The 25134-nt window shown below is 39.6% G+C and overlaps 1 protein-coding gene across 2 annotated transcripts; it reads right to left on the reverse strand.

Moving 5' to 3' along the window:
- Positions 1-214: 214 nt before the first annotated feature.
- Positions 215-14225, reverse strand: LOC128086830 (probable G-protein coupled receptor 141). 2 transcript variants are annotated; one of them, XM_052695798.1, is made up of 3 exons: positions 14143-14225; positions 1382-1447; positions 215-1288 (listed from the first exon to the last, which is right to left on the reverse strand). In XM_052695798.1, the coding sequence occupies exon 3, from the start codon at positions 1283-1285 to the stop codon at positions 341-343; it is 945 nt and encodes a 314-aa protein (XP_052551758.1). In that variant the 5' UTR covers positions 1286-1288; positions 1382-1447; positions 14143-14225; the 3' UTR covers positions 215-340. The 2 variants fall into 2 exon arrangements, with proteins under 2 accessions (XP_052551758.1, XP_052551756.1); XM_052695796.1 differs by having other exon boundaries at positions 1382-1482; positions 14143-14208.
- Between the last annotated feature and the right edge of the window lie 10909 nt (positions 14226-25134).

Genomic DNA, 25134 nt, shown 5'->3' on the forward strand with positions numbered 1-25134 from the left:
ATCCAACTCCTGGCTCCACACAAGACCACCCAAAATTTGAGCCCTGTGACTGAGAGCGTTGTTCAAATGCTTCTTGAACTCCAGCACTGGAAGAGGAGTGCTGTGCCCCAGGTGCAGAATCCGGTGCTCTTGTTAAACTTTATGCCGTTAGTGACTGCCCAGCCCTCACATTTGTCAAGACTTCTCTGCAAGGCCTCTGTACTCTATACAGAGTAGTGTATTGTTTTGGGGAGCAGTTTTATGTTGTTTCCAGTGCCTGCTTTGACGTGCTGGGGAGTGGATGTGCCATGTCTCTCCGGCACTGTGCTCTGCAAGATTCCAGGACCCCACACAGTTGGAGCTAGCAGCAGGGCAGCCTGCTTCGAAGCATGCCAACCTTTTGTTTGAAGAGACGGCTTCCACTCAGCACGAAGAACAGCAGGTCCAGGCAGCTGAGGGCAGTCAGGCTCAAAAAAACTTCATTGTAGCTTTCTAACTTTTCGCTGTCGTTCACATGCTTTATGTAGTAGGCTCTAAAGAGGTGATAGGGAAGGAAGCAAATTATGATGACACAGATGAATATCAAGTTCTTCACCTGGGCCCAGAATTCTTGATGTGACCAGAGAGAGGTGGAGAGTTTTCTCGATACTTTGACCAGAATAAAGATCTGCAGGCCCAGGAGAACAGAAGTAATTAAGGCGACAGCTGCAATGGCTAGGTAGTTCAGGACTTTCACACTATCCTGTTTCAGCTCCTTGTGGAATTTAAAGCATGCTTTGTCATCATACGTCCCTGAGCGCCCATACTGAATGCAGAAGAGCGGCACCATGAAGATGATGACGATGACCCACACGGCGACGCTTGCGGCAATGGCATGTAGCTTCCTATAAAACTCTACCTTATCCTTCCACTGAAAGAAGATCAACCACCGGATCACCAGTGTGATCACGTAGAATAGGAAAGTCAGATACATGTGGATGTGCACCATAGCACTCACCATTTTACAGAATGGCATGTGGAAGATCCACTCTTTATTGATATAGTAGTGCAGACGGAAGGGGACTGTGAGGAGAAGGAGGCCATGTACCACGACTAGGTTAATGATGGCTGTAGTGGTCACAGACAGACTGTTCATCTTGACCAGCACAAATGACATTGCAGTGGAACCTATCCCACCTCCAGCAAAGGCAACTGAGTAGACGGTAATCAGGATAGCTCTTGTGGTGTTGGTGTGGGCAAAGTCAGAGAAGGTGCCATTGCTGGCTATGTTCTCTTCAGTAATATTCCTGAAATCTTCCTTGTACATATTCTAAAAATGAAAGAACACATAAAGACTGAGGTAAGATGAGAATAACAGAGAACCCACCTGAAAAGCCAGAAGAGCTTTCAATCTGGTTCTTACTTCAGAGATAACGGTGGAATCTCACACTTGGAACAAGCAGTGATGGTTATTCAAAAATCCTCCAGCCTAGAGAAAGAGGTTGAAAACCTTGGGAGTAGAACCTGCAGTAGATTACAACATTACAAACCATTCTCTTAAAAAACATGCATGATCTTGTAGTAAATGCAAAAAAGAGATCCTTAGAGGAAATCATGATTGTGGTGGTTTTGAACTCTCTGTTACTAGTTCCCTTCTTTCCTGAGCATCTGCATGTTTCTTCTGTGAACACCAGATACACTGAATTCTGCTAGCCGTTCATCCATTTGTTTATCTGCAGCACAAATCTGTCTTTCCTAAAGCCAGATAATAACCACATATTTTTAGATCAAAGCTATACGTTTTATTTGCTACGACATGCTGAGTTTTATACACACTGCAGTCAACTCTTCCTGCATCTGGATAAGAAATTAAGTAGTATGGATACGCAGGCTCCATGGAGATCCTGCTCAGATACTGCCAGCCTGAGCAGCATGGGCAATGCTGCTCTGGTGCTCAGGGCCATTTCACATCTAATACATGGAGTCAGGGTGTTACAAAATAGGATGTCAAAAAATGTTAGGAAACGCCATCGTGGTTTATAGCAAATAAGATTTCCTGGCCAGATCTGATGGAGTTTGATGGAAAGTTTAATAAGTATGCTGTACGTTTTTAATATAATGTCATTTCAAAGAGAGATTAAATACAATTTTGAGAAATCTAAATGCAAATTCTGTTAGTGTTTTTAAATATTATAAAAGTATGTGAAAGAAGAAGTGTTCAGGTAGGGCATCCTCCTGACGCAAGAATCTATGGAAGTATCAAGAAGATGTCCACGTTAGTGTCACAGAAAGAAAGCTTGAGAAACTGAACAACTCTGGGCCCTGTACTATCCCAGTTGTACTGCTAACACAACCTGAGTAATCTAATTTAAAACTGGCACATCTTCCATTTCACCTGTGAACCCTGCAACAGAAGGTTTTCTTCCTGGATGAGATTTTTGGAATCTTTCCTTTTGATACTTTACAATGAAGTACCTGTATCTCTTTGGTTGGTATTTCAGGTTGTTTTCATAAATACACTGAGAGGGAAAAAGTTATTTAGAAATTACCTCTCCTGTGGAAAAATCTATGGGGTTTTATACCTATATAGATATCTATATTAGTTTCATAAAATGGTTTTGCTTACAGTGAGGTGACTATATCTGTAATGTACCTCAGACTTTATTTTTTCTTAGCAATGTTTCTAGAAATTCCCCTCTACAGTAATCAGTATCTCTTTACACACTGAATAATCAGTCCTTCTCTAGTTACAACAACGAAGCTAAGACTTCAGATATTTTATTACATTCAGCATAAATAGGACTCCTATACCTCAAAAACTCACGTAATGTTGGTTGGCACATACTGACCCTTTATGTTAGAAAGTAAAATCAGACACAAAAAAGACCTCCTTCTTAAAGATGCTGCTTAATGGCATATCACACTGTAACTTTTGCATCAGAAACCGTAGAAGTTCCTTCCTGTTCCGTTTTCATTTCTGAGATGTTGCATTTCAGCCTCAGTGCCACAGCAAGCCAGAAGACATTAGCAATAACAACTCATCAGTTTTTCAAGCTGTTCAACTTTAATTTGAAAAGATGTCTCTAAAAAGTGGCATTATCACACTGTTTTAATTTAAAGTGCATATTTAAAGTTTAAGAAGTGTCACGGCTCTAAAGGCAACATGCTGCAAGTGTGGATAGATGTTAGCAGCCCCAGCAGCAATGCTGTGCTGTGAGAGGAAGGACCTCTCGTGGTCACTGTTCAGAGTCCAGCAATGAAATTTGATCTGAAAGAAGGAAGGAAAAGATGAGCAGGAATCAGATAACTGATGCTATCCTCATACCTATATATTATCATATTGGGTGGGTAATAGAGACTCCTTAGTGCCCACCTAGTCACTGAAATACAGGCTTCTGCAGAATTTTGTAGTATTGCTAGCTCCCTTTATTGTAAGATTCTGCTGGAAATTTCATTTACTTTCATCTCAAAAAAAAAAAACAAAAAAAACAAAAAAAAACCTTATGAGCTGCTCTCTGCTACAAGCATCCAACTGAAATATTGTGTGACGAATACAGAGTATTGCATGATTCAGGTGTTTCCCAGAGGAAGTGCTGCTCTCAGGTAAGATGAAGCTTTCTGTTCTACTGGCAATCACATGGCTACACCCACTGATGTGAATTACAACTAGAAATTCCTTTGGCCAGCATTCTACAGGAGGTACATAGAATGAGAAATGATGCCAGTCTTGCAAGAGAGCAATTTCTTATGTGTAGCTGTTAGAGCAGGTCCAGAGGAGGGCCATGAAAGTGATCAGAGGGCTGGAGCACCTTTCGTATGAAGAAAGGTTGAGGGAGCTGGGTTTGGTTAGCTTTAGAGAAGGGAAGGCTCTGAAAGACCTCACTGCAACTTTCCAGTACTTTAAGGGAGCTTATAAACAGCAGGGAGACTGACTATCACAGGACCTGACAGGATCTGCTCTGGTCAGGGTAGAGCATGTTGTTTATACAAACGGTTCAGTCTCTTTCAAAAATTTCCCAGTAAAAGCATATTCATTCCAACCTACAGGAGTTTATTTCTCTTTTATCCTATAGTTAACCATCCTTCCTACTGTTTAAAAAAAAAAAAAAAAACCGAGGTGAATCATATTTCTTGATGGAATAAACACGTTTAACTTTCAGGCATAGTATACGCTTATTTTTTTGTCTTTTGATTTAAAAACTTTTTCCAAATCTTTGCTTTCCCAGTATATAAGTAGAGATGAAAGATTCTTATCCTCTCTTTATTCCAATCATACCTGTGGGTCCTCAATGAGCTGCCTGTATCTCACCAAGACTGTGCTCCCACTCTTTGCTTCTTTGGTGAACATCTTTGCATTTCACACTAGTAGAATGCATGCTGTTAGTTTGCCCCCAGCTTAGCAATCCAGATCAGTCTGTCACTGACTTGCCCTCCTCACTTACTGTTTTCCCAGGCAGGTTCAGCAGTTACCGTTCTGTTACATCAACATTATGTCGGCTTATCCGCAAATAAATAAATAAATCATATTTGTCAGCAAAGATGACAGTCCTACAGTCTCTGCCAAACAGTGAGCTCTATGGTCTGTATAACAAGTGTCAGTAAAAGTTAGCCCCCTGTATCCATCTGCTGAGGGACTGGAAGGCTTCACACGGATTTTCATGTGTTCTGACAGTTGGATTATGCAGAAGAAGCTTTTGCAGCCTGTGTTCAACCAACTGAGAAGTTTCATTTAAATTTGCAGGGGGGAAAAGTTCAATTCAGAAGAAAGACTTCTATTTTTGACATACTTAACAAAATGGAAAAAGAAACATTTGTCAAAACTGACATCTCTGCAATAAATTAAACTAGCTTGGTAGCAGTGCAAAACACAAATACTGTTTCATAAAAGCCTGCTTTAAATGTGCATTTGTTTCACAAACATCCTCATTTAGTCTCAGAGCTGCTCTCTTTTGGGAGCTTTGTAATTGCTTTTCCATTTGCTCAGATTCCATGCTGTGTTATGGCAGTGCAGGCTATATCACTAGAATAATTGCAGTATTCTCTTAATTTCAGAATAACCATACACACCTGAATTTTGAAGCATGGATGTCTGCTTAAAAGGAAACATTACACATTAAAAATAGGATCTATTTTTCTCACATAGATTTTAGTGATTCCTTTAATTCATTCTCATCCTCTGACTCTTTTACTCGTGTCTTGTAGGCCGTCGTTGTTATCTTGGCCGCTTTTAGTTTAAGTTTGGTCTACTGAAGCATGAATAAGATGGAAAAACATGTTGAGTCCTCTTTTGTTTGCAATTTTCATTGTTAATACAAAAAAAAAGTGGAAACAATGGAGTCTTCCTAATTATTTATCATTCAAGTTATTGAAGAGAATTTACCCTTCCATTCTTTACAGAGGTTGCATGGTAGCAAATACATACACACGCAAAGCTAAAAAAATTAAGAACTACTGGTTATCATTACAAAAAAGGCTGAAGCAATGTCTTCCTGTACTAGGAAATTACAAACACAAGTGATGAAAACAGTTGTGCAGAAGAGCTTTGAAAGAAGTTCAAAATAACACTAGCAAATCAGGTACTGTTATTTTTAAAGCTGCAAATTCATTTTAAAAGCATTGCCAACCAAGCCTTCAGTTCATTCTGTGTATGCTTATACATCAGCATTTGTCTCCACTCTTCAAGCATTGTTTACTTGGCTCTTCATTTCATGTTAGCTCTAAGAACAAAGACGAGAACACCTGCAATTTTAAAGTGCCACTGCTTTGCTTATTCCTTTGAACCTACAGCAGAGCCTCAGCTTTGTGAGGGCAAGGCTATCCATAAGCACTCAGCCTCAGGAGAAATATTGGTTGCGCTCTCAGTGACAAGTTCATGGGGAGAAGAAATGGTCTTGTGGCTTACACTTTACTATCCCCTACCACTGATGTGATTTCTTGTCAGAACTGGTTTTTAGGGAATTTAACACAAGGACCCTTAATTTACAGCCATTTGTTAGCCTTTTGAGTCTTCAAAGTCTCCTGTTTCTGAGTAGTTCTTTTTTTCTACTGCCTAAACTAAACAAGTTTACACACACATGTAAACCCCATAGAGATGATTGTTTGGAAAGTTGCTCCTAGGGTGGAAGGGATCATTTGAAAGAATGTTTTGATTAAAAAACCCAGTAGTACAGGAGCATGATCTGTACTGCATCTGACAAAAGAGTGAGTTTGGATGTGCTAAAGGATAGATGTCCAAATACAGGGATGCACTTTGAGCCACATCTCATCCATGCTTTCTGCCAAGATTGTTGCTCAGCATTTGGCTCTCTTGGGGTCTCTGCCATTGCTACACGTCTGCAGTGCTAGAAAAATCTGACTAGAAAATTTTAGTAAATAAACATTAGCCACGTCAGTATGGAGAACTTATTGGGAGCAGTGGTTGTGGGGTGTGTGCAATAAGAGGTGACTGACTGCAGGACTGAGCCTCTGTTATGAGTCTGAGCAAGGTCAGCTTTGCCCTCCTGCAAGCTTTACTCATTCCTGTCAGAACACATAGTTATATTTGGGTACAATGCTTTTGAAAGCAAGAGTATAAACATCCAACATTTAGATATAGTCTTATGTAAGAACACTTTAACTGACTACATCCTATTGCTTCACACTGGTTAAAAAACATCAGAGACATCTGTTCTGTGGTACTCCACAACAGTCTGCTCTTGTTAGAGACCTTCTTTTTCACATTTTGCTGTTTTAATAGTGACCAACAGCAAAAGAGGTACAATAACAAAGTGGTGATAATAACCAACTCTTACCTAATATTTTTCTTCATTGGATTTCAAGGCCCTGTTAAAAGATACATGTATAATTCTCTCCACGCTACAGCTGAAAAGCAGAAACCAGTGTGGCAAAGCCAGATACAATGCTAGGATGTCCTTAGATCAAGTCTTTGCTCCTCTAAGTCTTGATGTAGAATAAACACATGACAATAACAGTGGTAAGAAAGCAATGATAACATATCTGCAGGTGGTATTTAAAATTTTTTTGATGTTTTATAATATTATCGATCCATAGAATAAGCGAGTTCATATATTTATTATTGCTTCTATTTATAATAATTACACAATGTTTGATTTATATAACAGCGTTGATACATAACGGTGTTACTTTCCTGAGTGCTTATCACAAACAGTACTTCCCATGTTAAGTTATTTATGCACTGTTTGCACTCTGCAACAAATTTTCAAATTCTTTTACAACTCAAAGTGAAAATACATATTGAATTACCAGAGTTTGCTCTGGGACAAACATCATTATCTTGGTCTCTAAGTTGTAGTTAGTTCTAGGTAAGAACTTACCTAGAAATTAATATGCATAATTGCAGTTCACTTTCCCTGCTAAACTGATGCAATTTTTCTCCAGATTTTATCAACAGAATGTTAAATTTCTAGAGTATGTTTCTCTTACTGCAGTTCAAATAATAGATTTCAGACTGACACATTCAGATATTCACCATTAATATTCCAAGGTGGTGAGAGAATGTGATCATTGTAGATCATATATCAGCTGAATTTAAACACACATGCTAGAAATGCATATATTTTGTAAGATGCAAGTAATTTCTGAGGGTCTGAGCAATATCCCAAAAAGTTAAAGAATTACGATAGCAGTTTTGCCTAGTCTCATTGTGTCTATGAATATTCTACCTGTATGAAGCTGTCAACTAGTTTAAATTTGCATTATAGGAGCAGTTCTGTGGGCCAAGGCTGCTTTAAAATAGTTGAGAGTCTGGCCTAGATTTCAGGGACTACTTTGCTCTGGATCGTTTGAAAGATCCTTGAGAAATGAGAGCTGTTTGCTTTCTGCTCCGGCATAATACCTGCAGTCGATGATTTTTTCAGCTGTTCTGAACTTGGAGATGTACACAGAATAACCATGGCAACTCAGGAGTTTTGGTTTTCTGCAGTTATTCTGTCAGAACTCAAGATCAGGAGTGCTAATTCATAACTAGACAATACAGGGTGGTGGGAAGTATGCAGGTGTGATGGTTTGGTCTTTTGAAAAACTACTTTCCTTCATTTACGTAGGTGGCAGAAAGCAGAATATAAGAACATCTAGAATTCATTGTGGGTAATCTGACTTAGTTACTTGGTGGTAAAGCTGGAGTAACATTTTGGGAAACACTGAGCTGATGCCATGCAGAGAATCAGGGCCCTGATTCTCCCTAAGCCAGAGATAGACTGGGTTTCAAAACATTACCCGAAGCACTAAGGATGGTTTCCTGTGTATATAAACTTGCTAGACAGACAAAGAGACTTTTGCTGGCCAGATAACTCTATTAGAAGTAGCAAGAGTATACCTTAATCATACTGCTAAATTTTACACTGGAAGAGCTAAATCTTTTTTGCTTGCATTCATGAAAGCATCAGGGCTTGAATTACCAAAAAACTATTTTAATACTTGACACCTAGCCTTCTATGTCTCTGTATATATTCAGAGCCAGCACTTCACCTGCATTTATACTAGTAAGCATGTGGGTTGCTCCAAACGTAATGCCTCCTATTCATTTCCACGGGAAATTGCAACAGATACAAAGAGTACAGTGACATTATTTGGTAGAGTAAATTCTCCAAAACACTATTTTTCAACACACTCATGATCATTAGCTCTGCATTTTTACCAGAGATGAATGAGAGCGTGCTTGCCACTCTGTTAAAAATCTGCACCGGTGGAGGTGACCCACTGTCACTGTCACCACTGCTGAAACGCACCACCCACCTCCTCGCTGAGCTCACATCCACTTTTTGGTCTCCACAAATGTTCAGCAAGTGGTGATGAATGTCATTCATCATGTCATCCATCAGTCATGGGTGCCATTTTTTTCTGCATGGAGGAATTTGGTGACAAACCTTTGCTTCACACATACTTCCATGTCAGACACCATTTTGTCAGACCGCTCCTCTACTGCTGTCCTTCGTACAGCAACAAAATGTAATGCAATGTTAATGGAAAGATTCAGCCTCTACTGCCATATCACCAACATCCACCTTCGGTATTGTAGTCCGACATAACAAAACAGGAGGAATTACTTTCAGAGAAGCCCTTGCATAAACTAAGGCATTGTCCCATAGTGGCTTACTAGTCCTTTAATAAGCCATGAACATGATTCTTCTCTCTGCTATATAATTTTAGTTCAACATGGTTCCAGTTTCACTGATGGTACCGCTGGTAGATGGCATCTGCTGGCAGTTGGACAGCAAATTAAAGTCCTGCTTCTTCAATTTTCCTTTGAGTTATTCCTGAATATAAATCATCCAATAGCAACTATGTCATGAAGACAGCTTCCTCTGAAACCACCTTCCAAAATCCTGCAATAGAGATACCATGGAACTGTCCAGATAAAACAAGGTTTAGTTTCTTCACAACTGATACAATTTTAATCTATCCTCTGATAAACTGGGGGGAAAAAATTGCATTTCCATGTATGTTTGACTGAAAGAACAGGTTTTATTAGACTTATCTGTAGTATGACAAATCCCAAGCATGGTCGTGTTCCACACACCTTTTCTTATGATGAGTCAAAGCAGTGTCCTCAAGCAAGGGTAGTGACTGGTACAAGGATGACACATGGAGAAAGCATCTTCTGCTACATCCTGTCCTCCTTGCTCAAAGCTGAGATCTGTTCAGAGTCTGTCCTATGCCAGATATGGACCAGGTCCTGATGTAAGAACTGGCTGAATCAGTAATTAAGCTCTAATTGTGACAGGTTAATTGCAATTTGTCAGTAAGCAAAAGATCAGCTGCTAATAGGAATAACTGAAATTTAGAATGCAGTTAGATTAACTTTTAGTTGCTACTAAGACAATTACATTTCTGACTCATATTTCTAATGTGCCTTATTACTTCAAGCGCCTGAATAGAAATATAATCATTATCCATGAAAAGAAAAATGTTCAGTATCAGTATCAGCCAAAAACATTTTGTAGGCAATAGGTTTCTTAAAATGTCTCTATCTGGGTTGTGAAGCAGTTGTGGTTTATGGCTGTCAACCAGGTGGCATAAAGCATCCTATGAGAGAGAAATACTGCCTGTGACACATCTGAAAGAACATTTTGCAAAAAGTATAAGGAAGAAAATGTGACTTGCAATTCCTCATTTCGCACATCTTTGCACAGCAGAGAGATAAATTCAAGCCGCTGTGAGAAATAGAAAGGTGTCTGGGTTTTCCCTACTAGTTCCCTTTTCTAGCAACAAAACATTTTGCAACATACTATCCCCAGGCATCATTACTCAAAAGACATTAGCTTAAAAATACCTGAGCCAAAGGGGTGTAGAGAAAGACCACTTCACTCTCAGTCTCTCTCATTAACTTTCCCTTCTTTGCGAGCTCTGAAATTGCACCTCACTCCGTGTTGAACAGTGTATCAGCAAAACTGTCTACAATTTCTGTTCAGGTCTTTCCCTAACCCAGATCTCTCACTAGAGGACTACAGCAACAACAGCAACAAAACCAAATCCATATAAAGATCTGTTGCACTACTTTGATAGTGTGGGGAAGGATCTCAAACCTAGAAAAACAAACCCTGTTCTAATTATAATAATTAGCCTTCTCCATACCTATGTTTTCTGTTGGCACTCTGCTTTGGCTACAGTGTTTGTTAATGAGGAAGGCAAGAGCCATCAGAACTACAGACAAAAGCTATCTGTGCTGAATCTGGTCTAAAGGGGCCTTTACAGAAGCTGTGTGATTTATTTTTAATAGCTGCACTTTTCCAGTAGTCTATCACCAGCTTTAATGTTATCTTGTTCTGTGGGATTTTACCAGTTTGCATCTCTCACATACCAGTAGCTTTCTCTGTAGATTCTCCTTTCATAGGGAATCCAGCACAGGAATTCACTTATCAGAGCTTTTTCTCACCAAGATTAAAAAAATAATAATAATGGAGGAAGGAGCTGATTGACAAGGAGATGCATTACTTTTGCCATAACATTGACATTAGACTGCAGAGAATGAAATCACATGTGCACTGCCATGCAAATCACGTATACATGTCCTTCTGAGAAGAGAAACACATTCTCTTCACCTAAAAAAATAGTGCTTACCCTAAAATTTGTTTGAATTATGTACTAGCCTCCTGCTAACTGCCTGCTAAGGCAGGAATTGTGTATTAGGGAGGAATATTTTTTATAAACATACAGCACAGGTCCATTGCTACTTGTCCTGAAGATGTTTCCTGCAATTGCTAATACTGTTTTATTCTCTGATATTTTGTTTCATTTGATTTCTGACTGCAGATATGAACCAAATGCTATCATAGAATTCAAGAAAAAAGAATCATTACAGTAACTATCACTTTTCTGATGAATATCCACATACATATATATATATAATTAAGTATACTAAAATGTGCTTTCTAGTTAGGCCAAGGAACATGACCTCCCTACATTAGCCTAGATTGTCTGCATAGGAGAAGTACCAAAAGCAAATCTTACTGCCAGTCCTGTTATTTTGATACTAAAGGTGCTTCCCCTACATCAGCACAGTGAAAGACAGTACTTTGGTATTACTGCTGGGTAAGACAGCAGGTTGCAATTTAGGAATTTAGTTCTTCATATATCTTTCAGAAATGAGGAATGCACTGGGAGTGAATGTTCTGCACTGCATTTAAGAAGTATATCTGTTATATCTATTTGCAACAGCCTTTCCTGGCCAATAAAAGTAAAGACTGTGTAATGAAATGAGGCACTCTGTGCATGCAACTCTAATACATCGACTTGTTTGGGTTCAAATGGCTCATTTTACTATTAAATCTGGAGACTTCTATTCTAATAATAAGCATGATGTATTTGCTGAAATGTGATGCTAATTGTGATAACAGTCAGCCCATTAATTAAACATTTTAAAAGACTTTAGCCTATTTGAAGTGTGGCTGAAATTATACAGAATCACAGAATTGCAGAATTGCAGGGTTTGGAAGAGATATCAAGAGATCATCGAGTCCAGCCTCCCTGCTAAAGCAGGTTCTGTATAATAGGTGGCACAGGTAGATGTTCAGATGGGTCTTGAATATCTCCATAGAAGGAGACTCCACAACCTCTCTGGGCAGCCTGTTCCAGTGCTCCATCACCCTCAACATAAAGAAGTTCTGCAGGTTTGTATGGAATTTCCTCTGTTCAAGTTTTAGGTTTTAGGCCATTGCTCCTTGTCCTATCACTACACAACACCAAGAAGAGCCTGGCCGTATCCATTTGCCTCCCACCTCCCTACAGATATTTATAAACATTAATCAGATCCCCACTTAGTCTTATTTTCCCCAAGCTGAGCAGACCCAGGTCTCATCATCTTTGTGGCCCTTCACTGGACTTCTAGAGATCCTTGCCTTTTTTTAACTGGAGATCCCAGAACTGGATACAGCGTTCTGTGTCTGAAGGTGTCACCATGGCTGAGTAGAAAGAGCTATGGTATGAGCTATGCAGCTATGGTGCCCAACCAGGAGCAAATGCAGAAACAGCTAGCATAAGAACTATTGTTTTGGACCATGGGAGGTGTTAGGTATTGCTAGATTTTCAACACATAAAATGGCAAGGAAGATCTTCTCAGACTCATTTGCTTCTGACAACATACTTAGAAGGCCAGTAACTTTACATACCAGAATGAATTGCAAGCTCATAGCATAGAATCATTCAACGAGACAAGGCAGAGTAGCCTACCACGCACAGCACCACTTTTCAACAACATCGTGTCCTTGCAGCAGTTTTCTTAGCAAGATGAGTCTGCTTGATGCACAACCTGCAGAGCAGCAGGCACACGTTTTTTGGGCCAAATATAAACAGCATATTCAAAGGGGTGATTCCTTTCTGGGGGTTTTAAGAACAACAACAAGGAGATTTAAGCTGACATGCAGTGAGAAGCTCCTGGACAGCAGCAGGATACTGAAGGCTATATATGGTGCCATTGAGTTTACAGCATAGTTTTCCCTGCTGGAAGTTATTTGTGTGCCTCTACTGGTAATATTGGCACAAAGATGATGCAGTTCAAAGTGAAAGGTGAGAAAATAATCCTGCTAATTCCTGTCTTCTCAACTGTGGGGTTACAATAAGGGTGGGGAAAAAAAGCTGCTACTTTTCCTACAGAGGTAAAAATCATCAGCCTGGTACATGATCGACCAGCAGAGTTCCGGAGTCCAAACAAAGTACCTGAATTATATATGTATTCATTAGCCAACATTTAGTGACACAGGTCACTTTGCTTGTACCTTCTGAGTATTTTTCTCTTCTTTTCAGCCACACCACTGTTCTATGTGATTTATATGCATCTCTCCATTCTTTTTTTTTCCCTGTTCACAGAGGAAGGCACTTAGCTGCTCTTCCTGGCTATTGAGAAAGCTCTTCAGCATCAATAACATAGAAAAAAACTGCCATCCACGATTCCTTTGTTGACTTCCTGATGGCCTCTTGCACATACTGAACAAGAGGAGCAGAGTGATGTAAAATTCAGCATCAGAACAGATAGCGAGTGGCTAAATCAGCTTCTCAAAGTGCCTGAAGAAGTGGATGCTAAACCACTCACTAGCCATTCTTGCAGGGCTGAACAAGTGACTGAAAGCATCAGGGAAGGTGTCCAAAAGCTACATGGAAATGGCAGAGCTTACAACCATCTGACTATCAGGGAAAGTTGGGATTCTCAGCAACTGAGGTGATTTTTTTTCACCAAAGCCAGTCAGAGAGCTAATAGAAGTGTATGGAAATTTCCTTCTTATTCCTTGTTTAAAGATTACCAGCTGAAATTACTAACAATACTCTTGTATTTCCAGGTTAAGCTTCCTTTTAATAAATCAATCTTGGGGAAGTGTTTTGGAGGTGGAGATGTTGTTTAAAAAGGATCCCAGATGCCTTTCCCTGATTAACACAATACACATCTAACTGTATTGTGCTTTGTTTCAAAAATTGCACAAAATCTGACATTCACAACTGCCCCAGAGAAGTAAAAACCTAAAGCACTTCTAACTTTGATCCTATAAATCTTCTTCCAGCTTTATGTTTAAAGCATTACGCTTACCTCTCACCAAGAACCTTTATGGTCCATCCAGATCTGCAGCCTTCTCATCTGATTATAACAACATTCCCCTTCTCCAAGCTGAGGGAAGAAAATTCTCTTTCTGCACATCTAACTTCAATACTTGTGCTGAGTACCTTTCCAGCACTTACCTGCAGACTCTCCAGTGGCATAGCAGGAGACTTCCCTCACTCTGCACATCTCCCTGACTTCACAGAGAAGTGTTGCTGAGGAACTGCTTTTGCAACAAAGCTCTTTCTTCTTCCTGAAATATCATCCTCTGCCCATAAACCACAAGTGTGCTCAGACCAATTGTGTTTGTCTGTTTGGTTTGTTTTCTTTTTTAATTATTCTTGTTCTGTTCAATGCCCATTTAAAGTGAAATGTATCTGCTTGCAAGCCATTAGAACGGCAGGGAAGAAAGAGCACTATTAGGATTGAAAGTGAAAAAATGCATGTAAAGGAGTGAGCATTATAAGCAGGTATGTGGATTTATGGATACAGACATCTCTCCTGTGCTGTGAAGGTCACTCAGTCTCTCCACATTTCCTCAGTTGCTCAGATAACACTTGAATGTGAGTCAGCACTAAGATTTTGTGCACTCTATGGTCTGAGTGTGCTCACTCTGATGACACAGCCCCATATGTAGGATTGACATTGTGAACATATTGACCTGAGAGGCCTTGCAGGCACTTTCTTTATGTTGCAGCAATAAAGCATATGTAGTAAACACGAAGCAGGTTCAGTGCTTTCTGGCACTCTTGAAATATTTCTATCTCATTCTGGAATGATAGAGTCTTCCAAAGAGAGAAGTTCTAATGTGCTGTATGTACACTACAGTCTTTTTATTAATGAAAAATATCGGCTCCTTTGTAAATGAAAAGTAATGTGAGGATTAGGAGGTTTTGGCAGGGAATTGCTATTATAATTTCTCTCTTCGCTGTAAACTATTGGCAATATTCTTAACTGTATTCAATGCATGCATCTGTAACCAAAAATCTGCCAAAGCAGCAGAGGTACATGCAAAAGCACTAGAAGAATTCCTCCACCCTCTTTAATTTATGAACCTTGTATCAGTGCTGCAGCAGTGTATCTGCAGAACCTGGCTACATAGGAAGTAGCAGAACAAACATACTCCTCTTCAAATCTTGAAGATACATTCCCAGGAGTTTCAGTATGAATAATGAAAATATTCAGAGTAAGGATTTCTCTTTCTTCCAATTAAGGGGATATGCCTGGGGACTTTTAAATTCAAAAGCTCATTAAATGTTCTGTACTATCCCTCTGTCAAGATTTTCTGAGATAAAAAGTAGTAGAGTGGGAAAATAGCACTATTCCTAGCGATGTCTAACTCTTCTTCTTAGTTTTATTAAGGAAACTATTGCTCCAATTACTGGCTGAGCTTATAAAATATCCTTGTAAGATTTCAGTGATCTGCAGTTTAAAACTTAAAATAAATTCAATATTAAAATTTAGTGAGGCTTCTCATAAAATAAAAAGGATTTTCCACTACATCTAAATGCAAAAATTCAAAACAACGTTGAATTTATCTCAGCTGAGTAATATCCTACCAGTCCTATATTAGATGTTGAGAAGATAAGGCATAAATAGATCAAACACAGCAAGTGTGCTACTGAATCAGGATTAGACTGTATCTCCTAATGCTGTGCCTTATGCTTTAGAGTGTAGGCCATGTTTTGCCTTTCTTTAACAATCAGAAGGGCTTCTAAACTTTTCACATTAACCTGGGAAATACAATAATCTCACTGTTGCTTCAGGCCAAAAACAGCTGTAATTTTTTTAACAGCTTCTCATCCTAAACACTGATATAGACAAGGGCATGGAAAAGCCCTGAGACTTGGAGGAGTAAAGCTTGCACTGTCCATGGGAATGTGGTTGTATTCATGGGTCATACAGCCTGATCCATGTTCAGAACATTAAGGTAATACAGGATATGGACTTCTGGAGGTCATCTGTTATAACTTATGGCTCAAAGTAGGCATGTCAGGTTGTTCACTGCCGGTCCAGTAATTTGAATAACTCCAAGGATGCAGAGCATATCATCCATGGGCTTTTGGTAAAGGTGTACACAAGATGGGTGTCGGGCATGGAACCTTGTAGAGGTACTCACTGTTAGCATCACAAAGGCTGGCAACCCTGAGAGGCCACTTCCATACAGGTGCAGTAATGTTCATGTTTCTGACAGCATAAAAGTGAAAAATAGGCAGTGATAGGCAGTGAAAAATATAATAGCGACTAAACAGCTGTTGCTTATCTGCTTTATTTTGGAAGTAATTTGTCCTGATGGCTTGAGCATGCCCATCAATAAATCACACCAAAAATCTAAAAGACTTCAACTACATGCTTAATCTTTAGAGAAAAAACCGTCTGATTCATACTGTCAGTTCCAGAGAAGCAACAGAACTGTTTCTCACTAACTACAGAAACATGAAGAGAGACAAAAAAGCTGAAGCAAATACCTAGTTAATATAGTGTGTAACTTTCATGGCTTAGCTCTTCTATGATGATCTCTATTTGTTGTCTGATTCTACTTGGTGCAAATAGAATCTTACAGTATTGCAAGATAGAGGAGTGAGATATAGAGAAAAAGGAAGGTCTGACGTATTGCGACAAACTGTCTGATGTATTATGAATAATGTACTAGCAACACTGATGTTCTCCTGGACACAAATGGCTTGGGCCAGCCAGTTTTCAATCAAGCTCTGTTTCCTACTCTTCCTACTCAGTACAACATCTCTATGGGGACTATAGTTGCATCTGATGAAAATGAAAGTTGTAAGCCTATCTACTGTGTAAGTTGCTGAGAAAGATCATTGGGCATTTATTTTTTGCTTCTGTCTATCATACTGAGCAGAGAAGAGAAGGACAGTAGATAAGCCTTAGACAGGCTCAGCTGGTAAACAGAAATCACCTACTATGATTTCTGTCATCCCAGGAATGTTTGGTAGTGAGTGAGTGATACAGTCTGGACTAGATTGGAGAATGCTGCAAGAAGACTGAAGTCCCAAGAGATGTCCTCAGCAAATAACATGACATTTCTGTACGTTGGCAGGCCTCACCACACATGTTCAGTAAATACAGTAGATCCTTGATGTTTGCAATAATTTGTACTATTTTCTCCATTTTTTTTTTTCTTACAAATTAAAGATAATTGATGGATATAACTGAATCATGGGCAAATTGTTTGTACACTGAATAGATTATTGAACTTCTTCAGAAAAGCCAATGAATTGTCTCCTTAGAGGAACATGTGAATGATTTCTGCAAGAACAGGACACGGCTGTTTTAGCTGACCTTTACTACCTAGAAGAGACATGGATCTGTTCTTCAAATTTCATGTTATTTTCCTCGTTCATAACAAGTCAGAAGTGAAGAAAAGGTAGTGGACACGAGCTGATGCTGAGCCTTGAGTTATCAACCTTAGTGATGAAACCTTTGAGGGTGTATCTTTCCTGTGGTGAGCGTGATATGTCTTTTGCTGCAGTGCCTGAAGAACAGCGTTGGTTGCTTTTGTGGTTCAGTGCTGTGAAGAAAATGAAATAGAAAGCACACTTTGCTTTTTATTGCGGTTGCCATGTTTGGGAATAGGCTTGCCTACAGGCAGATAGAAACAGTTCTGAGGCAATGACAAACTATATTCTGACGTTCGGACTTTCCAGCACAACTATCAGTGAAACAGTCTGCAGTCAGTTAGGAGAAGGAAGCAACTCAGATACAAGAAAACTCACTAGAAGCAGTGAAACCATTCAGAGAAAGAGGAATGTATAGAACTTACAACATCAGTTCCTTTGCAATGAAATTGAGTGACTTGCTTTCCTAAGGCAAACCGGAAATGTAAGGAGCTGAAAAGCTTTTTGTGATGCAGTCACCTTCTGTTTGTCTCTTCTTCTGGAAGAACCACAGAAGTCTTTGGCTTCTGGGAGGCTTCATCCTCCTCAGGACTCATTCTCAAGCAATATGCCACACCTTTGGTTACCATCTGAGGTGAAAAGCTAATCCAAAGAAAACATCTTTACTTCTATCACAGAATCACAGAATGTCAGGGATTGGAGAGGACCTTGAAAGATTGACAAGACCAATCCCCCAGAGCAGAAACACCAAGATTACACCACACAGGAACATGTCCCAGAGGGTCTTGAATGTCTCCAGAGAAGGAGACGCCACAACCTCTCTGGGCAGCCTGTTCCAGTGTTCTGTTATCTTCACAGTGAAGAAGTTTTTTCTAGTATTTATGTGAAACGTGTATGTTCCTATTTGCACCCATTGCCCCTTGTCCTGTCTTTGGATGTCACAGAGAAGAGCCTGGCTCCATCCTCCTAACACTCACCCTTTATATATTTATAAACATTAATGAGGTCACCCCTCAGTCTCCTTCAAGCTAAAGAGACCCAGTTCCTCAGCCTTTCCTTGTAAGTTCAGTTTCTGGCATGTGGTTATCATGGTCTCCAAGTCTAGTTTAAGGAAAGAATATTATGGGAAAATAAGTCTTTCCAATCACATGGAAGGAAAAACAATGTTCTTTAAGCACTGCATCTGCTCAAAACAAGTTGCATGTATCCACTATGAGCATTCATGGCAGACATTCTTTTTTGTGCAAGCAGACTTGGAAATAACAGAGAATTTTTTTAAAATATCATTTAATAAATAATGAAAACTCATACTAAATGTGGAACAATGATGAAATCAGATTTAGGGTTACTTACCCATATACAAGCAAATGGATAAACAAGATGCAAATGACCATTCAGCTGCTGTAATAGGACAGACAACTGCACCTCAGGACAGTCAGTAAGCTTGCCTTGATGCAACTGGAAGCCACAAGATTTCACCTCCGTCTGGAGGAAGCAACTATCTTGTGAGCTGTTGTGGGTGGCAGCTCAGTACTTTCACAGAGTAAGTAAAGTGTGTTGTCTGTAAAAAGACAGTGATGTAACAGAAAGAAAATAGCAAAAACGTGTAAAGGAGCACAAAGCAGAAAATAAGAAATTAGAAGTAAAGACATGAAGTCAAGAATATGACACCACTGAGACTGCAAAATCAGGCACTCAGAAATCAGGAAAGGGAGAAAACTGAGCAGAAGTTTTGCTCTCCCCATCTAGATTTGTCTGAGTCAGATTCCTCTGTTTGAGATAGAGCATTTTTTATTTGCTAAGTACTAGAAGGATGGAGAAGCAGGGAGAGATGACACTACAGCCACCAAAAGCTGCTTGAGCTACCCAGATCAGTATGGGATGTGCAGTCTGAAGACTGTATCTCCCTTACCTTCATATTTTTATGGTGACAGTTCTAGGAGATCTGATAAATGGAAAGTTCAGACTGGTACTTTTGTTGAGCTACTTTAAGTTATACGCCACACTGAACACTCAGCTTGAACATATTTTACTTCAGCTATAATAGCTAAAATTGAAATCCTCACCTACAGTGGGAGGAGCATTGCTTCCCCATCTCCATCTTCCAAACCACCCATTCAAGGGGTGTGTGAGGAGCAGCTGCAAGTGAAGACTGAGGCAAAATAGTTGTTGAGTAGCTAGCCTTCTCCTTGTCCATTGTTATTAGCCTGCCTGTGTTGCTCATTACAGGGTGATATGCCTTCTTGGACTTTCCTTTTTGGTTGATGTAACTGAGAGGCCTTTCTTCTTCACATCCCTTTTGCCAAGCCCAATTTCAGATGGGGCTTGGCCTTTCTGAGCCCATCCCTACACAGCCTAGCAGCATCCCTGTACTCTTCCCAGTTACCTGTTTCTGCTTCCACTGCCTATGAGTTTTGTTCTTGCTCTCCAATTTGACCAGCAGGTCATGGTTCATCCATGCTGGTCTCTTGCCTTCCTTTCCTGACTTCCTACGCTTGGGAAAGGAGAGCTCTTGTTCCCTAGGGAAAGTTTCCTTAAAGATCTGCCAGCTCTGCTTTCTAGCTTCCATTTTGCAGTAGACTTTCAAAAAAGACTTACCACAGAGCAGCACTGTTTCTAGAATATAACATGGAGGACACCTCTAAAATGGAAAGGACCACAAAAGCAGGCTACGTGTTACGTCTAAAATAGCAACAGCAAAATTGTTCTTCTGTTTAAAATGAATAATTCACCTAGGGACTAGTGGTAATAATGCCAGCTTCAGCTGGACAGAAGCAATAATTTTGTTCAGGTTATTGAATCACACATATTAGCATGTGGCACTGCATCTTACTTTACTATCTGTAGTTCCTCAGAGACCCTGACTGAAAAATAACAGCATAGCTGGGTTGCTCACCGCAGTCCTCTGCAGTAGCGTGGCAAATGAAGAAGTGAGCCAGTACCTTGCCACATGAACCACTCCAGCCACAGGGGCACCACAGCTTTTGTCCGTCACACAGCTTTTGTTGAAAGAGCTGGAAGTTTTTACACTGCAGACTACTACTATAAAAGCATGTGATTTAATCTATGAACTCACTGAGGAAACAGTTTACATTGATTAGGGTGTCTCTGTTGTTAGTCTAAGAACAGTTATAAAATTACTAAACCATAAGAACTCATTTGCAGGTCCATGAGCACTGAGGATTTTTTTCTGAACCCACTTATAGCCTTTGTCTGGGTCAGGATAGCTTCAGCTTTACGACTGTGTTATCGCTTCTAATCACTATTGTTAGCTCTATCTGCATAACCTTGGAGACTATGTCCTGGCTTTCTTTTGTTTCTTGTTTCTGTCTCTCAGATGTACTTTCTGCTGGGCCTGTTTTGATGCACACAAGAAATCTCATAATTCATGTGACATCCAAGTTTTAAATTTGGTTTTTAAATTCCATGGAGATTGCCTCATGGGAGGAAAAAAACTCCTTGTTTGTTCTTTAACATATAGTCCATTTGTTCATTAGAAGCATTTGTCTGGTTGTCACTGAAGTCACTGTCACTGCATTTTCTGTTTTGCAGGAGTTAGCAGGGGCAAACCAACAGTTTTGATCTTTGCTATGGTACTACAGAACACAGATTTTTCAAGGCTCTGTCTGCCTCATTTTACCCTTTTGAGAAAAGAATGTCCAGGACATGTATTTGTTAACTGGTACTTGTAATGGAATCGATTAATGATTTGATTGTTATGATATAAGACCCAATTCTGAGAGTGCATTATTAACTTTAAGCATTAATATTCTCATTCAAGTCAGTCATTATTCCTTTGCTTAAGTACTTTGTTGAAATGGGTCCTGAATATGAGGCAGCTCTATGCTATAAAATTAATTTCCTGAATGCCTTTCTGCCCCAAGGGCTTAGCTGCTTTGCTAGCAGAACCAGCACAGATAAATTATATATACCATGCACAATGAGAATTAGTAGAACAGCTTGACATGACAGCTGCCTGAGAGAATGACCAGCAGGAGAAAGGTTTCAATGTGAAACTGAAAACTGAAAAAACAAGCCAATGAACCTTACAACTTTTTGTAGTCAAGCCTAGTGAGCCAATGAAGACTGCAGCCTCTGAGAGCAAAGTCCTGTACTGTGGAGTGCAGGGTGAGAAGCTGTCAGACTATGCTGGGGCTGAGGACAGCTGCCCTCCATCCTCATGGCCCTCAGAGCTCTGCTCGTGTGGCAAGAAACCCCAGCAGTGAGAACACGTGGCTGTAAGGGGGAAAATGCCTCCTGCAAAGGATGTGGTGGAAATCATCCTACTGCTCCAAAGCTAGAGCTGCAGAAGCCAAAGCAGGTTTCAGATAGTCTCAGTTATAGATCTCTAACGCCATCGGGATGTAGATGGGCTGATGACAGGATGGTGTGCAAGTGTAGAGGAGGATTCTGGTTGCTTTTTTTGTTTGTTTGCTTTGTGAGCTCTTACCTGGTTAGCAATTCTGCTTGCTGGTTTCACAGTGGAGAATTTTGATGAATTCTGGGCAGTTGTAAGGAAAGGAAATACAGAGACCAAACTTATGAAAAACTCTAAGGTTATCTCTTTGCCTCAGTGAGGAGATTGGAGGCTGCTTCGAGGAGGAAAGAAGATGTAGTATTGTTTTCCTCCCTAAGAGCAAAGCATGAAAGTTTGAATTGGCTAAGATTGTCCTACGTTTTAGAGAGTGTTCACACAGGCAGCTTTCCAAGATGTCCCTCATTTTATATCTAACTTATCTTGTCATGAAAACCAGAGAAAGTGCTCAAGTCCTTCACTGTTGTATGGGAACTATTGAATCACAGCCTGAACCTCTGATTGACCATCTAAGGTGAGCAGTGAGTCAGCCCTGGGAGCACAGGTGAATTGCCTTCACCTGTGCTACTGGAAGGGGTGGAGACTTGCTCCACCTCTCCTAGACCCCATTTAAGTGCTGGCTGCCACTGGAGAAGGTTCTCTTGGCAATTGCTCCTTTTGGAGTCTTTTCAGCAAACTTAGGATAAGGGTAAGCTTTCCATCCATTCTTCTCTAGTATGATAATCCATTTAGCGTGAGTTTCTTGTGTAATTTCTTAATTGTAACATCTGTATATTCATTGATTACACAACTGTATAATTAGAGTGGTAGAGCTATCACAGAGAAATGCCTCTGAAAGATCCCTTTGTACAGATTATTTTGTCCTGTAAAGACTACAGAATTGCAGTGAAATCTTTTGTGCTTGGGATGAAGAAAAATACCAAAACTTGTTCCACAGCCTCACTCATACTTCCTACCACTGAGCAGTGGCTAACTGCGCTACCAGAGACCTTGCAGCATCTCTCTAGGTATGGGTGCAAAGCCCTGTGCATGTGAGATCCTGCCAGTTAAAGACCTGGATGAGGATGGTTCTTTCTGTCCAAGTCCCTCGTATCCTGTATGAGAGCTTTGAGCTTCTTTATGCAGCAGGTCTGGTATTAAATGTGGAGGTTGGTGGCCCTGCGTGTGGTGGGGGGGTTGTGGAGATTCATGATCCTTGAGGTCCCTTCCAACCATGGCCATTCTGTGATGCCCAAACAGGCTATCAAAAAATGGGAAATTGAGATAAATTTAACAATTGAAGTATTAAGTTTGACATTTTCATTTTTAAGGTTTAAAATAAAATTGAAACAGATTTTGTTTGCCTTTTGTAGTTTCATAACAAAAAGAAAATATATTTTATATTTTATTTTATGTTTTGTTGCTTAGTTAGAGCTTGGTATAAGGGCTGTTTTTCTACAAGCTCATCTCAAAATCTGGAAGAAAAAAAAAGTAGTATTAAACACACAAGAGCCTGCTGTGAGGCCTGTCAGATAGGAAGAACTTGGGAGAGGGTGCTGTATTGTCCACCTGAGTATCTCAGCCCAGCTCTGCAGGAGATGAGGCATGACACACTGTTTAATGCAAATCAATAGATTTTCCTGTTAAACATCTTTTTATGGAAACATACTGTTTTCAGATGTGACCTTATCTATGGAAGCTAAAAAGGGCGAAGACAGATCTCAGCAAGATGGATTCTAAAATTCATGCAGAAAACAGTCAGCTTTTCAGTGGAAGCAGACGTTTCAACAGGTAAGTGGTGTTTGAACAGGTGTGCTCATTACTGTGTCTTCCAAAAAAAAGTGAAAAGCAAACAACTTCTAGAGCATTTTGCATAATAACATTGTGAAGTGGATACTTTCTGGCATTACTGAGGCCTGAACATAATCGCGTGTACTTCCCAGTATACTAAGAAATTGGGAACACGTTAGTTCTTTGAGATTTTGTCCAGTTCCTGTTTTCTTGTTAGGCTAAAATAAATGTGAGATAAGGTTGTTTCCTATGAATTTCAGTGCATGTACTTTCTGGTTAATTTAGACAATAAAAAGTGTAGAAAAAGATGAATGTGGAAAAACTGTTCTGGGATGTTCACCAAAACACTTCGTCAGTCAAAAATGGGATTAAGCTGGTGTTAGCTTTAATAAAATAGCTTTTTTTATTATTATTATTATTAAAGCAAAACTGAATAAAACAAACATTTTAGGTGGGGGAGGCAGTAGAGCAAAAGGTGTAATGTGAATTTTGAATTTAGATTTTTAATGTTCACGGTCCTGCCTTGCCCTTATTCATGTAACCAGAGCAGTCACCCATGTTGTGATCCCTCACCTGTCTCTGATTTTGTAGTTTTCAGGTATCATCTGTGTATCAAAGGATGGAGACAAGCAGTAAAGATCTGGACTCCACTTTTCCAGAGGTCAAGAGCGATCCAGAGTGCAGAATGAACAAAGTAAGGCATTACATGTTGTAGGGGGCTGATTATGTAGCTGTGGCTGAGGACATGCAAAGTGTTGTGGTTCCTGCAGCCAATTTACAGCAAGGCCATGATCAAGTTGTTTATATTCCCTTGGTCTCACTGCAGTTGGCAGAATTTTTCCAGGTGATTCAAAATGGATTTCAACCTCTGTATCATGTGCTCTCAGTAAGTATTTTGGTGCACTGCGATGAAGCACAGCTTGTAAGGTCAGGGGTACTCTACTTCTAATTGTAAAGAGGATAGTGCTCTGGAAAGAAAAACAAAAAGCAGCTATTTGTGCTCTTCAAATACTTCTAACTTCCAAACAACTGAAGGTAACCTGAAAATATGGTGAAAGTATACTTTAAAGTATTTGAGGACTTACCTTGAAAACAGCCTTCATCTTTCTAGTATCACTGCTTGACTCTTCTTGTTATCTTAATAATTTAGACATCTTTTGAAAAGGAAATTATGTCCTTGATTGAAAGCATACCTAAAATGGCAGTTTCTGCAGTGGCACACTTTCAGTTATTTTTATATTTTGGTTTTGTTGTATTTCTTAATGAAGTCTCACAGGGAATCTTCATCATTTTTAACAAAACCATAAATTTATGAATAATCAAGAACCCTTGAATAAAGAAAATGGAGGAAAAAAAAAAAAAAAGAAACTGCTTGCCCCTACATTGTTTCTTCAAAAAAAAAAATTTTTATTTTCAGCACTCTGAGTTGTGGATGTACATACACAAGCATCAACAGGTTCCGTGTTTGGAGTGCAGGAATCATTTCAACGTAAGTGATCAAATAACATATCTTGCCATTAATCATTTGATACAATCTGTAGTATGTACACTTTACATTTTGATTTGACACACAGAAATGTTCAAACCAAGACATCAGTATTTCCTCAGGTCTGGTTAACTTGCACAAGAATATATTTTCAGGGGAAGAAACCAGCTGAAAGGTACCCTGATTAGTGATAAAAACAGAA

The sequence above is a fragment of the Tympanuchus pallidicinctus genome, unplaced genomic scaffold, assembly GCF_026119805.1.
Source record: "Tympanuchus pallidicinctus isolate F22 unplaced genomic scaffold, pur_lepc_1.0 scaffold3, whole genome shotgun sequence".
In the NCBI taxonomy this organism is placed as follows: domain Eukaryota; kingdom Metazoa; phylum Chordata; class Aves; order Galliformes; family Phasianidae; genus Tympanuchus; species Tympanuchus pallidicinctus.